This window comes from Sarcophilus harrisii, chromosome 5, assembly GCF_902635505.1.
Source record: "Sarcophilus harrisii chromosome 5, mSarHar1.11, whole genome shotgun sequence".
Classification (NCBI taxonomy): Eukaryota; Metazoa; Chordata; class Mammalia; order Dasyuromorphia; family Dasyuridae; genus Sarcophilus; species Sarcophilus harrisii.
Window position 1 is genome coordinate 190923743 of NC_045430.1, and position 13042 is coordinate 190936784.

General features: G+C 38.6%; 1 protein-coding gene across 2 annotated transcripts in view; it reads left to right on the forward strand.

Annotated features, from left to right (window-relative positions):
* MGAM (maltase-glucoamylase) overlaps window positions 1-13042 on the forward strand; it is a 153501-nt gene that overhangs the window by 132818 nt on the left and 7641 nt on the right. For both annotated transcript variants that reach the window (XM_031939231.1, XM_031939230.1), the window contains exons 77-90: window positions 113-238; window positions 1275-1403; window positions 1708-1818; window positions 2076-2138; window positions 4338-4472; window positions 5012-5099; window positions 6893-7031; window positions 7501-7634; window positions 7896-7930; window positions 8020-8136; window positions 8749-8897; window positions 9607-9691; window positions 9987-10043; window positions 12222-12346. In XM_031939231.1, the coding sequence (XP_031795091.1) occupies window positions 113-238; window positions 1275-1403; window positions 1708-1818; window positions 2076-2138; window positions 4338-4472; window positions 5012-5099; window positions 6893-7031; window positions 7501-7634; window positions 7896-7930; window positions 8020-8136; window positions 8749-8897; window positions 9607-9691; window positions 9987-10043; window positions 12222-12346 (1493 nt within the window). The remainder of the gene's footprint in view (window positions 1-112; window positions 239-1274; window positions 1404-1707; window positions 1819-2075; window positions 2139-4337; window positions 4473-5011; window positions 5100-6892; window positions 7032-7500; window positions 7635-7895; window positions 7931-8019; window positions 8137-8748; window positions 8898-9606; window positions 9692-9986; window positions 10044-12221; window positions 12347-13042) is intronic.

Sequence of the window (13042 nt, forward strand, 5' to 3'; positions counted from 1 at the left end):
GAGGCTATCACATGATGAGAGAAAATTGTTTTAGTGACTCCATATTTGATACCAGTTTATCCCTACTCTAAAGGAATGGAATCTACAAAAACTTTTTTGTCCTTGTTTTCAGCTGATAGGTCGACCTGTGATGACTCCTTACTGGGCTTTAGGCTTCCAGCTGTGTCGCTATGGATACAAGAATGATTCTGAAATTGCTGAACTCTATGATGCCATGGTGGCTGCTCAGATTCCCTATGTATGGACTTTCCTTACTAAGCATACTCACACCTCTTTCTATATCCCCCAATCCCAGCCTATGTAATTGTCCTTCAGTACTCATGGCTCCGGTTTCCTCTTCCTCTGTTTAATTACAGGAAAGCTTTCAAACATATTTTAAAATTGTTAAACAATTTTAGTTTTTATTTTAGTTAGATGTCCTCAAAAAATGATGTTTCAGAATTTATTTTCCAAACTTTATATAGGTCAGTGCAACTTTAGTTCAAGCAGTAAGCAGCCATTGCAGCAGAAGAAATCTTAGATTCTAGATAATCTCCATTTGTACAGTATGACTATGGAAATGGTTTCCAATGGTTCTAGATGGGGTTGACAGTTTAGATTTTAAGCAAGTATAAGTGATGTACAGTTTTAACAATAAATGGATGTAGTATGCCATCATATTTCTGTCAAAACATTTAATTTCACTTATGTCATGTCTCTGCATTTTAAAGTATTGAAAGCAGAAGCACAGGAGTTAAGTGATCCTAGATTTAGAGTTAATAGACATCCTTGAGGGTTTGGAGTTCAATTCCCTTATTTAAAGATGAGAAAACTGAGATACATCTAGGTTAACTGACTTGCTCAGGATGCCATAGCTAGTCATTGCCTGATCTAGCATTTGAACTCAGATCCTCACTCTAAAATATTGTCATTTCCACTATACTCTGCTGCTGTACTTTGAGTAATGAGAGCATAAATATTTCAAAGGATTTTGATTTTCTTTTGGAATGTGTTATTTTCCTGGAAGATTGTATTTATAGTATATTTGATTCAGTTTGATGTTTTGCAGGTTGATAATATTATCTCAAATACCCCAATCACATACCAGATACTGGTAGGAGGAAGCAGTTTAGGACTGATTGTGATAGATTCCAATCTGGAATTATAATTTGATCCTGCAAGAAAATATGTACAATGATATACAGTAGACTTGCCATGTACAGACAGACTGAGGAGACTTGCTCTGAATCTATTGTCATCATAGTGATATTTCCCTACTTTTCTTTTTCTTTAAGGATGTACAATATGCAGACATTGATTACATGGAGAGGCATTTGGACTTCACTCTCAGCCCCAAATTTGCTGGCCTTCCCAATCTGTTCAATCGAATGAAGGAGAGTGGGATGAGAATTATCCTTATTCTGGTGTGTCACTGAGTTAAGATGTTATTATGTCTTCTTGCTTAATAGGCACTGACCTTCTTGTCTGAGTAATTCTGTTTCTGCTGTTCATTTACTTTTTCATGTACAATAGTGTTTATTACAATGCTCCAGGTAAGGAAACTCAACAGAAGAAAACTATTTCTTACTGTTCAAAAAGAGCTCTGAAGTCTAAAATGAAACCTGCAGATGTTGGTAGTGTCTTCTTCCTTGTTAGCCATAGATCTTCTCTTTGTATTTGAGTAATTCTATCTCTTTCACTATAATAACTATCACTTATTGATTGCAGGACCCAGCAATTTCTGGCAATGAGACTCAGTCATATCTTGCATTCAGCAGGGGATTAAAGGATGATGTGTTCATCAAATGGCCAGATGACAGCGGCATTGTTTGGGGAAAGGTAGAGTTTGGGATTAAGGATGATGATTCTATTCCATGACTGAGTGTGAAGGGATATCAGAATGTTTATGCATGAATAACTCATTTTTACCCCACTATTTTTGTGTATGAGTGAATTATGGCAATTTGTTCCTCAAATATTTTCTTGAATGAATAATTCTCCTTTGATTCTCCTCATGAAATCCATAAATTGTAACCCATCTCCTATCCAAAATTTATTCCCAGTCAATGTTCCCTTTCTCCTCCTTTCCTCCACAGGTTTGGCCATATTTGCCCAATATCACTATTGATGAATCTCTTGACTGGGATACTCAAGTGAAGGTAAAAGATTCTTTGGGGGTACGGGCTGTAAAAGCTTTTATAGTAGAGAAGTAGCTTGTATCCTTCAGCTTGTTAAAGGACTGTCCCATGGAGAAGCAATAGTCCTTGTTCTATTTCTTGCTAATTCATCACTGAGCACAGTGCCTGAGACACAATGAATGCTTTATAAATGATCTTTAACTTTTGACTAACTAATATATACTTGTTGAGACTGACAGACCCTTTTATGGGGTCTCTAAGACTCCAATATTATGTCCTTTCTTCATAGCTCTCCCTGTCTCTGCATTTGTCCGTCTCTTTCTGTCTGTTTTGTTTTCTCTTTCTGCCTGAACCATTCTCTGTCTCTGTCTATGTGTCTCTCCTGTCTCTAACACACACACACACACACACACACACTCACTTACTCTGTGTGTGTGTGTGTGTGTGTCTCTCTCTCTCTCTCTCTCTCTCTGTTCCTCCCTCCCCACCCTCTCCTCTCTGTGTCTCTGTTTCTTCCTGGGTGTCTCTGTCGGTCTGTTTCTCCTGTTTCTAACACACACACACACACACTCTCTCTCTCTCTCTCACTCACTTTCTCTCTTGCTCTCTCCCTTTCAACGCATACCCTCCTCCCTTCTCTTTCTCTCTGTCCCTCCCTCCCTCTCCTCTCCTTTCTCCCTTCCTTCCTCTCTGTGTCTTTGTCAGTTTGTCTGTTTCTCCTATCTCTAACACACACGCATTCATTCTCTGTGTGCCTCTCCCTCAATGCACACCCTTCCATCTTCCTCTCTCTTCCTCCCTCCTTCCTTCTCTCTCTGGGTGTCTCTGTCTCTGTCTCTCCCCCATCTCTAACACACACATACACTTACCTACCAGGCTTCTCTATTCTCTAAGAAACTTTGAGGATACTTACTCTATATTATGGCTTTAATGTTTGGGAGCAGCAGAAACTTCACTTATGTTACTGTCCTGATTCTTACTTAGGAAGGCACTGATAGCAGTCTTTAATTACAGTATTGATGCTGTATTGCAAATGTGAAGAGACAGCCTTTTATAGGGAATGTAAACAGCCTTGGAGTCTGAGTGACTGCTACTGGTCTTAACCATGGGCCAATGGAGTGGGTTTGTGATTATGTGCTAGTCTTCTAACTTCTTAGTGCTCTCCTGGTGCTTCTCCAAGTGTACCTATTGTCTTAGTTACAGGTAAATAGCTAAGCTGCATCAGTGGAGGGAATTTCTACACTGCCGACTACCTGCACTGAGACACTCTCAGATCCACGCAAATAAGAAATGCTAGGGAAAGCATTCCTAAAAATGCAGATTATGTATCTTTAAACAATTATAAAAACAAAGAATTGTTAAAGAAGCTGGCTTATCAGTTAATTGTTATTTAGAGTTAATTGTTGCTTCATTCCTCTTTTCATTTCCACAAGTCCTGTCTTGCCCCCAAATATGGCTATTGATGGGTCATGACTAATGCTCTCCTCAATTCTAGTTTTCTTTCTATACTTGCTTGCAAACATTCTTTCTCAAAGGACCAAACCTTATTTTTCAATCCTTAACAGGCAGGCCATTTCCATTGGTTCTCAGTATCCATTCAAAAGGCATTAGTGCATATCTGCTAAATAGTACAGTGGATAACACATTGTACCTGGAATCAAGAAGACCTAACTTCAGCTTTGGCCTCAGATACTTGCTATCTGTGTGACCTTGAGCAAGTCACTTAACCCTGTTTGTCTTAGTTTCCTTATATGTAAAAAGAGTTGGAAAAGGAAATGGTAAACTACTCCAATATCTTTGCTAAGAAAATACCAAATGGAGTAATGGAGAATTAGTTAGACTTAATTGAAATGACTGAACAATTATTATATACATAGGCACAGGAACAAAGAATCCCCAAATACCACTATAAGCAGATAATATCTATCAAATAGAAGCAGGAGTCCATTTGTTACAATTAGAGTCAATTTACAGCCTTGGATTTATCTTTGATGATTATTCCACCTTGGTAAGGATTCAATTGAATTGTGATCCTGTGGTTTCTATTAAACCAAGAATTCTTTGGAAAATGTTTTGAACTTTCAATAGCAGAACTGAAAATAATAAGTTACTTATTATTTAATATATATTAACATGTATAATTATATATATATAGTAAAAATAATAAGTTGCTTGCCAGTGGCCTGATCATTCTATCTGGTGATTGTTTCATTTTTACAGTTATACAGAGCTCATGTTGCCTTCCCAGACTTTTTCCGTAATTCAACAGCCACATGGTGGAAGCGGGAATTGCTAGAACTCCACACCAATCCCATTGAACCACAGAATAGCTTGAAGTTTGATGGAATATGGATTGTAAGTGTGTTTGTGTGTGTGTATGAGGGTGGTGGTGATAGTGGTGGTGGTGGTGGTGGTGAATATTCATACAAAAACATGCACACACATCCTATAATGGTTTGATGTTTGTTTATTTCTGCACATATATAAAATTAGTCTCCAGTGAAGTGAATCATCTGATTCATGATGAATATATTCTGGACACAATTTTACCTGAAGCTGACACTTTTAAATTAGGCATTAAGCATGATATCCATCATGACTTTCTCCTGCAGGGAAGATGCCTAAGGTATCACCCATCAGGTAATTTATCTTTTTTTCATTGGAGCAAATTATTTCACTCTCCTGCATGCCCTGATAAAAAGCAAGGCCCAGTCTTTCCAGTTGATCCCCCATCAGTGCTTAACCTTTGCCTTTCTGATTAATCAGTCCCCCATGTGATGAGTGCAACAGATGGTTCATTTGTTTTGTTTATTTCAACTGGCAGAAGATAATTACACGATATTCATGTATGAATTTAATATTCACATACACAAATATTTGTTTTACATTTTTAGGACATGAATGAACCATCAAATTTTGTGGATGGGGCAGTTCCTTCAGGTTGCAAGAATAACACACTAAACAATCCTCCTTATATGCCCTGTAAGTATATTTCTTGTTGAGTGATTATTACCTAGACTCAGGATGATCTTGTCAAAGAAAGTTGGAATGAGGATTTTTTATTCATTACCAGCAGCCCAGCATTGGCAGGGCACTATCTTGAAGGACAAATCTATCAGCATTCTAAACTGCCTTGGTTTACACTTAAGTGTGTATAGGCCAAATGCTGAACCCTTGGCAAGCACTTCCCTTTAGAAAGGATCTGACATAGAAGGAAAGTAATTTTTTTGTTAAGTGAAGATGAGGAAGGATTCAAATACAGAGTGCACCCTGTGTAAATCAACAAAAGTGGAATAAGAATTTTGGCTTCAAACAAGGGAATGATTCTGTCTGAGCATGTGCCTGGCATACAGACTTAAATAAGGCTTCAGAGGTAGGTTGGAGTCAAATGGTGTAAATCCTAGAGTAGCTTATTTTTTCCCTATAGTTGTAGGAATCCAACAAAGCTTTTTGACCAGGGCGGTTATATAAACTGTCATGTGCCTAAAGATGATTTTTCACATGGTGTGAAGACTGTGTTAAAGAAGAGTATGGATTCTCCAAGAATATATATGGTCTTAGTTATAGACAAATAGCTAAGCTGCTTCAGTGGACAGAATTTCTACCATCTGAGACCTGTTGACCTACTATCCATGTCCTTGGAGTAAGCACGCCTCATTCCTGCCTCAATTCTCATATTGCCTTGACTATTAAGAACTTTATAAAATGCCATTCATTATTTCCAAAAAGAACATAGGCAGTTACTTAAAAATGTAGCTTCTAAAAGACTCAGTTCAAAAGTGTGTCTTGGGGGAATTAGTAAATCAGTTTTCTGGGCCAGGCCTTTTAGATATTTAGTTCATCTGGAGGTTCATCATTTTCTTGACTATGGTCATAAATAACATTCCCTGCAGCAAGGTCAAAGAAGGGATGGCAGAGAAACTTGGGATTTTCCTGAATGCAGATATTTCTTTCACTTCTTATCAAACAACATAATTTTTGTTCAATGCAATTCTTATTAATTTTTTAAAATTCTCTGCAACATTTGTCACTAAATGGAATTTCCTTGTCAGTAGAGATTGTTTCATTCTTTGTGCTTGTATCCCCAACACGTATCATTCCTGGTGCCCAGGAAGCAATTAATCAATTGATTGTTGGGTTTTTTTGGGGAGTGGGGAATTGATCAGTTCATTGTTCACTTTTTCCTCCTTAATTTCCTTTATGTCTTTTTACTTTTCTGGTACTTTGCTCTCTTTCCGTCTTTTTAACCTCTTCTTATCAATTCCTTTCTTTTTCTTTCTAATACTTTAACACAGACATATGCAAAAATTCTTGAATTTGGAGAGTTTCATTCAAGTCCAGCCTCTAAGTGCTTAGTTCATAAGATCCTTTTCTAACTAATTTCACTGGTCTATGTATTCACAGGAATTTCTTGTGGTGTCTATGGGCTATATGGTTTTGTGGTGTAGTAATGTATTCTGAGTTAGAAGACTTGGACTAATGTCACACCTCTGCCATTTATGGTGCTTTTTGACCTTGAATATTTTTGGATCTCAGCTTCTTCCATACACAAGTGGGCTGGACTTACCAATTTTCTAAGGCTTCTACAATCCTAAATCCAATAGTCTGAACACTGCTCAGAAATCATTTTCAATTTTTCATTTCTTTACTGAACACTGTAGCCTTTACATGTTCTAGGTCATCCTCTCAGCTCCAGCCACCTCCTTCACCACCATCTAATGTGAACTACTTGTCATTATGAGAGTGCTCTCACATCATTGCATCTTTTTCCTCAGATCTGCAGTCAAGAGATGCAGGCCTGAGCAGCAAGACCCTGTGCATGGAAAGCCAGCAGATCCTGCCTGATGGCAGTCCAGTGAGGCACTATGATGTACACAGTCTCTATGGCTGGTCCCAGGCAAAGCCAACATATGAGTGAGTCCCTGTCTCCCTCTTCCTGAGACCCACATGGCAGGTGGTCGGTAAACAGAGTTGGAGGTCCCAATGAATGAAATTGCAGGTTTAGTTCCTGCCTTTAATCTCTTTTTTACATTTAGGAAATACATATTGATCAGAATTATTTTAAGTGACACATCATTAGGACAGTAAATCTTTTCAAAAGCTGAAGTAGAGTATGCTCCTCTTCTCCTCCACAAACTTATGTAAACTCATTGAAATCATGTTTCTTAACTAGTATTTGTAGTTAATGTGCCTTCTAGTGCTGGTTCCTTCCTGCACCAAGTACAGATTGCAGTTATGCTCCCGCTTTCCCACTTTGTTTTCATAGTCATTGGCTGAAAATGGTCCTCAATTCTTGAGCTTTACTCAGAGCTTCCTGACTGGGAAAGAGGTCCTTGACCCTCTGCATTTAAGTTGTGATTTCTTGTTTTTCTTCCCTGATCAGAGGTGTGCAGGAGGCTACTGGACAGAGAGGAATTGTGGTCACTCGCTCCACCTTCCCTTCTTCAGGACGCTGGGCAGGACATTGGCTGGGGGACAACACTGCAGCATGGGACCAGCTCCATAAATCCATCATTGGTAAGTGCAGGACTTGTCCTGAAGGCTTCCCTTGGAGGGGAAAGGAATCTAGCCCAGGTGGTCAGAAAGCTGATAATTATTTTGGATTCTTGAAGAGAATCAGAGAGGGGTTGGGTCACTGACTATTCCACTGTATCACTCTGTGTATATTATGGGACTTTTCTCCATGTTGAGCTATTTAAGACAAGGAACAGGGTAGATCGGAGCCTGTTTAGTCTACCAACTTGCCTCCATCCATTATTGCTGTGGTTCTCATTGCAGGTATGATGGAATTCAGTCTCTTTGGAATATCCTATGTAAGTATCTCTCAGATCACTTCATCATTGTTAAGATTGTTCAGAAACTCACAGCATTCTCATTCTCTGTTTCCTTTTTTTGTTCTCAGACTGGAGCCGATATCTGTGGGTTCAATGGAGAGGCTGAATATGAGATGTGTGCTCGCTGGATGCAACTGGGAGCCTTTTACCCTTTCTCTAGGAACCACAATACCATTGGGCCCAGAGTAAGATACCAGCTTGTTCCCCAGGCCTGCCCTGATACCTGTTTCAATTCTTTCCCCATAAGTGAATGGGTCCCCTCTTTCTTGGAAACCACCTCATTAGTCACCAGTCCTTCACTTAACAAGACTGTGTAACCTACATTCTAGTAGAGCTTCCTAGAACATCGCCCTTCTACCATAAACTTCCCCCGAAAAATGACTTTAAAGAGCAGATCTCTTCTGTTCTGAGTGACGTCTGGGCAGTTTTCACAGTCCTACCAGGAGATTATAATGCCAGGCACCCCCTAATGTTTCACAGTATGATCTAGCTTTAACACTGCACTGGAAAATTGCTGCAGAAGAAAAGTTAGGTCTGGGCTGTCCATGATATATTTTTGTTTCAGGACTGTGTCCATTTTTAGGGGCATTAAGATGTAGCAAAGCAGGCAAAGAAGAATCAGATTATCTTCCTTAGCCAAGGTCCATAGGGATGGTAGCCTGGGGAATTATGAAGCAAACGCTGGCTGCTTCTGCAGATTTTTTGTGTAGCAGAGAGTGGCTCATTAGGTATCCGGCCTATTTCCCAGTGAAGTAAAATGAAGGATTTGGTATGACTATTTCTTCCCATATCTGTAGAGACAAGACCCTGTGGCTTGGAATTCCACCTTTGAGGATCTTTCAAGAAAAGTCCTTCAGACAAGATACACCTTGTTGCCTTATCTCTACACCCTGATGCACAAGGCCCATGTCGAAGGCAGCACTGTCGTCCGGCCCCTTCTTCATGAGTAAGTGCTCACTCTGTGTCTCGGGGTCCTGTGTGGGATTCCATTTAGAATTGTAATGGGAAGCTCTTTAATGTGTTGCTTCCCCCTCTTACAATGGTAGGACCTTGAGAAGAGTATCTGTCTTGCCTTTCTATTTGTTTCCCTGATGTCTTGCATCTGGTGAGCACTTAAACAAGTTTTTTCATTCATTGATCCATTCTAAATGAAGTATGTTCTCATGTATAGAGGTAGCATATGGAAGCAAGCATGAGCCTTAGAGTTGGAAGATCTGCTTCTTGTTATTGCTGTTTATCTCAGCTAGAACAGTAGCTTGTGACCATGAGCTCTTTTTTTCTTATTTGTAAAGTGAGGACTATAATAATGACATTTCCCACTTCATAGATTTGCTGTCGGGAAAGAATTTTGCAAACCTGGAAGCACTATATCAGTTTATGTTTTTTATTATAATTCTTACTCTTTTAGAACATGAAAATTATGTAGAGACACTGGATAATTTAAAAGTCTTTTATTTCTGATTTAATGATACGATAAGGCATATTTTTCTTTTTAAAGCAACAAATTTCCCTTTCTCTTTTGTAACTGAATAGGTTAAATTAGTTTGCATTTCCTGAATATTTACATAATAGTAGGAGAAAGCCTGGGGCTTTGGAAATAAGGAAAAATCAATTGTCTGTACCATTGAATTGGGACATTATATTTCTCTGCTCAGATTTGTGGAAGACAAAGCAACCTGGAACATATCCTACCAATTCTTGTGGGGCCCGGCCCTTTTAATCAGTCCTGTCCTGGAACCTGTGAGTATAGATCCTTCTGAGCCTATACAAGATGCAAACTGAGATAGAAATTGGCATTCTGAGTCCTAAGGTCTGTTCTTTATGTTGTCCTTGAATTGCTTTGTACCTTAAAATCATTCTTGATGTTTCCAATTATTTTCCAAAAGACCATTAGGAAATGATAAATCCATAGGGAATTTACTTTGGAGTACTCTTAAATGTGGTGGTTATTGTTCATGTTAATTCCTCTTGGAAATTCTAGGCAATTTCTCCAGTTATTTATTTACTTATTTTTATGTTGTCTAATTGGTTGTAGAATGCCTGGAATGTGACTGCTTACTTCCCCAATGCCCGCTGGTATGATTACTACACGGTAAGTCTCTGTGATGGTATGCAGAAGCTCATGTTCCCTCTGTTCTGAATAATGTATGTGGTCTAGGTATCAGATGGGATGGTAGGTAGTTAAGATATCTCATCCTGGAATATTATCAGGACCTGGGTAAGCTTTGCTTCATGCTGGCCTTGGATAGTTATCCTTGTCATACTTTATCATTGATAGTCTTTCCACTTTTCCAGACCATAAGCATGGGTAACTAGGAGTCTTTTAAAGTCAACTGTTTATGAAGCACATTTCAAAAATAAGGAATCTATGATTATTAGACTTTAGGAGCTGAATAAATCATTTGGATATTAGTAGAAAAAAGCAATTTTATGAAATGGATAGAGCGACTTTTGCTCACAGGATCTTCAGCTTCTGAATTAGTTTTGGCCAGATTCATGCTCAGGGCTTCAGAAATGGCTTTGGTGGAATAGTTTCTACTAAGACAGAGTCAATGTAGTCAATGCCTGAGAGAATCATGAAGCTGTTGATTAAGTTTTTATTTCCCTTATTCAAAGGTATGAAAAGGCAGGTTGTAGATTAGTGCCAACAAGAATTATTTATACTATGATCAAGCCAGGATTGGTACAAATTTCTAAAATTTTTCCCTCATCTCTTATGCAGATAATTTTACATAAATTATTATTAATAATAACTCTCCCATAAATATGTATTATCAATGCTTTTTAAGCAATTTTAGCTATCAGAATTGAAAGAGGTGTAGGATAGTCTGTTCTTTCCAAGAGTGGGTAAATTGAGTAAGTAAAATTCATTTATAAAGTGAATACAGACTTTGAGAAATGGGCAGGGTAGTTTTATAATCATTTTCAACTGGGAGCTAAGAGAGTGTTTCCAAATTAGCTTCCTTGTGATCATTTCTGCCATAACTTGAGTCATCACAATCAAGACTGGAAACAGAAACGAACTGGAAAGTATTCCCATTCTATCCTAAATTCCTAAAAGGCAATAGAAAGGGAAAACAATTTAGAAAACAGAAGAAAGGAAAGAAGGTAACAGAAGAAGTAAAGATTGTTGTGTCCAATTTTTATCCATTCCATAACAGAAGACTGAAATAACCTTCCAAGCAATAACAAGAAAACCTAAATCATAGTATCTCAGAATTGAGAGAGAACATGAAAGCTTTCCTTTCTTCTGCCACATTTCCAAAGAGATGTTAAACAGCTTTTTTTTTTGCTTAATTGCTGTCCTTGTTCTTGAAGAGGACCTTGACATCAGGGAGGTGATGCTATGACATGCAAGTGAATTGTATTTAAGTGAAGGAGGGTTGTGCAATGTCACTGCCTCACATTCCCCTCCAGAGCCATTGGGGTCCAGTGGCCAGGTAGAGATCAGGACGACTGAAGATGGCCCTGGATACAGTGGGAGGCCTTGGCCTTTTTAAGCTAAGGTGGCAATTAAGGCAAAGAATCTCCTCTTTCACCTGGTCCAAAAAAGATCTAAATAAATAAATGAGCAAATTTAGGAGGGGAAGACTCTTATTATTTCTGGCCAAAACTGAAATGACTCCTATTTACTTTCAAATCAGGTTCAAATCAAACAATGGCCAAATGGGGCTTGGCCTCAGACCAATTGTTAGCCAATTAGAATCAGATTAGTTTTGGTTTAAGGCATGATCCTTAAGAAAAAAATCCAGCCAATAAACCCCGATATCTTTAAAGAATTCAGAGCTGCAAAGGAGAAAACAAATGATTTTAAGAGCATCTGTAGATAAGGGTATGATACCCTATGTGGACAGAGGAAGGGAGGGAATAAGAAAGGGATGAAAGAGGTTTAACTTGTTGGGGTAAACTGAAAAAAGCTGGAAGTCCTGGTTAGATAGTTATTCTTCTCCAAGCCTACTTTTAAACTTCAGTGAAGTGTAAGTGATTGTGCATTCATTTAGGGTAGTAGGTAGGTTTACTAGAGACTGGACAGTGGGAGAGTTGAAGTTGAGGCTGGGGAAGGGTAAGTACTAAATAACAGCTCTCCTGGATGAAAGTATACTGGTTTAAGGTGTAGCGGTACATCTATATGGCTGGTATGTAGCTAGAATAAAGTCCAGTAAAATGAATAGGAAGGGCTGAAACTTTTATTTTGCCATGTTATTCAGCTAAAGTGAAGTACTTTAAACGAATATTATCTCTCATTATCCCCATCTATTTCTTGCCACAGGGATCAGACATGGGAGTGAAGGGACAGCTTAAGACTTTATTAGCTCCTCTTGACCACATTAATCTTCATATCCGTGGGGGCTACATTCTTCCATGGCAAGAACCCGCCAATAACACCCACTACAGGTAAGTGAGAAACCAGAGATTTTCCCTATCTATATTACCTTTCCTAGGAGACATTAATTTCTCTTGGAGTATGGGAACTCCTTGACCCAATTTACATCAAATTCTTTGACTGATTATTATAAATCATTCTCAGGTTTTGGTTGGAAAGAGATAATACAAAGAAGCAGCATGGTGTAGTAGTAAAAGAACAAATATGGAGTCACAGGACCTATAAAGACCTAACCTTTCCTAGACCTCAATCCATCTAGAATATGAGAGAATTAAATTAACTGACTGCTTTCAGGTATAAATATATGATCCTATAATTTCTTAAGGCACAATGTGCCTTAAGTGCTGGTTTTCCAATTGGTACCTGAGTTTGAATCCCAGCTCTACTAGGCAGAGGTTAAGTTACTTGCTCAGGGTCTCACATTGGACTTTATTTAGGTTTTGGTTTCTAATCTTTGGGTACTAGACCAGATGAATGAAAAGCCAATTATTAAGTATATACTATAGGCTAAGTGGGGCAGCTAGGTGGTACAGTGGATAGAGTTCTGCGTCTGGAGTCAGGTAGATTCATTTTCATGAATTTATCCAACTTCAAATCTGGACTCACTTACTAGCTGGTATCACCCTGGGCAAGTTTCTTAACCTTGTTTGCCTCAGTTACTCATCTGTAAAATGAGCGACAGGAGGAAATGGCAAACCACTTCAGTA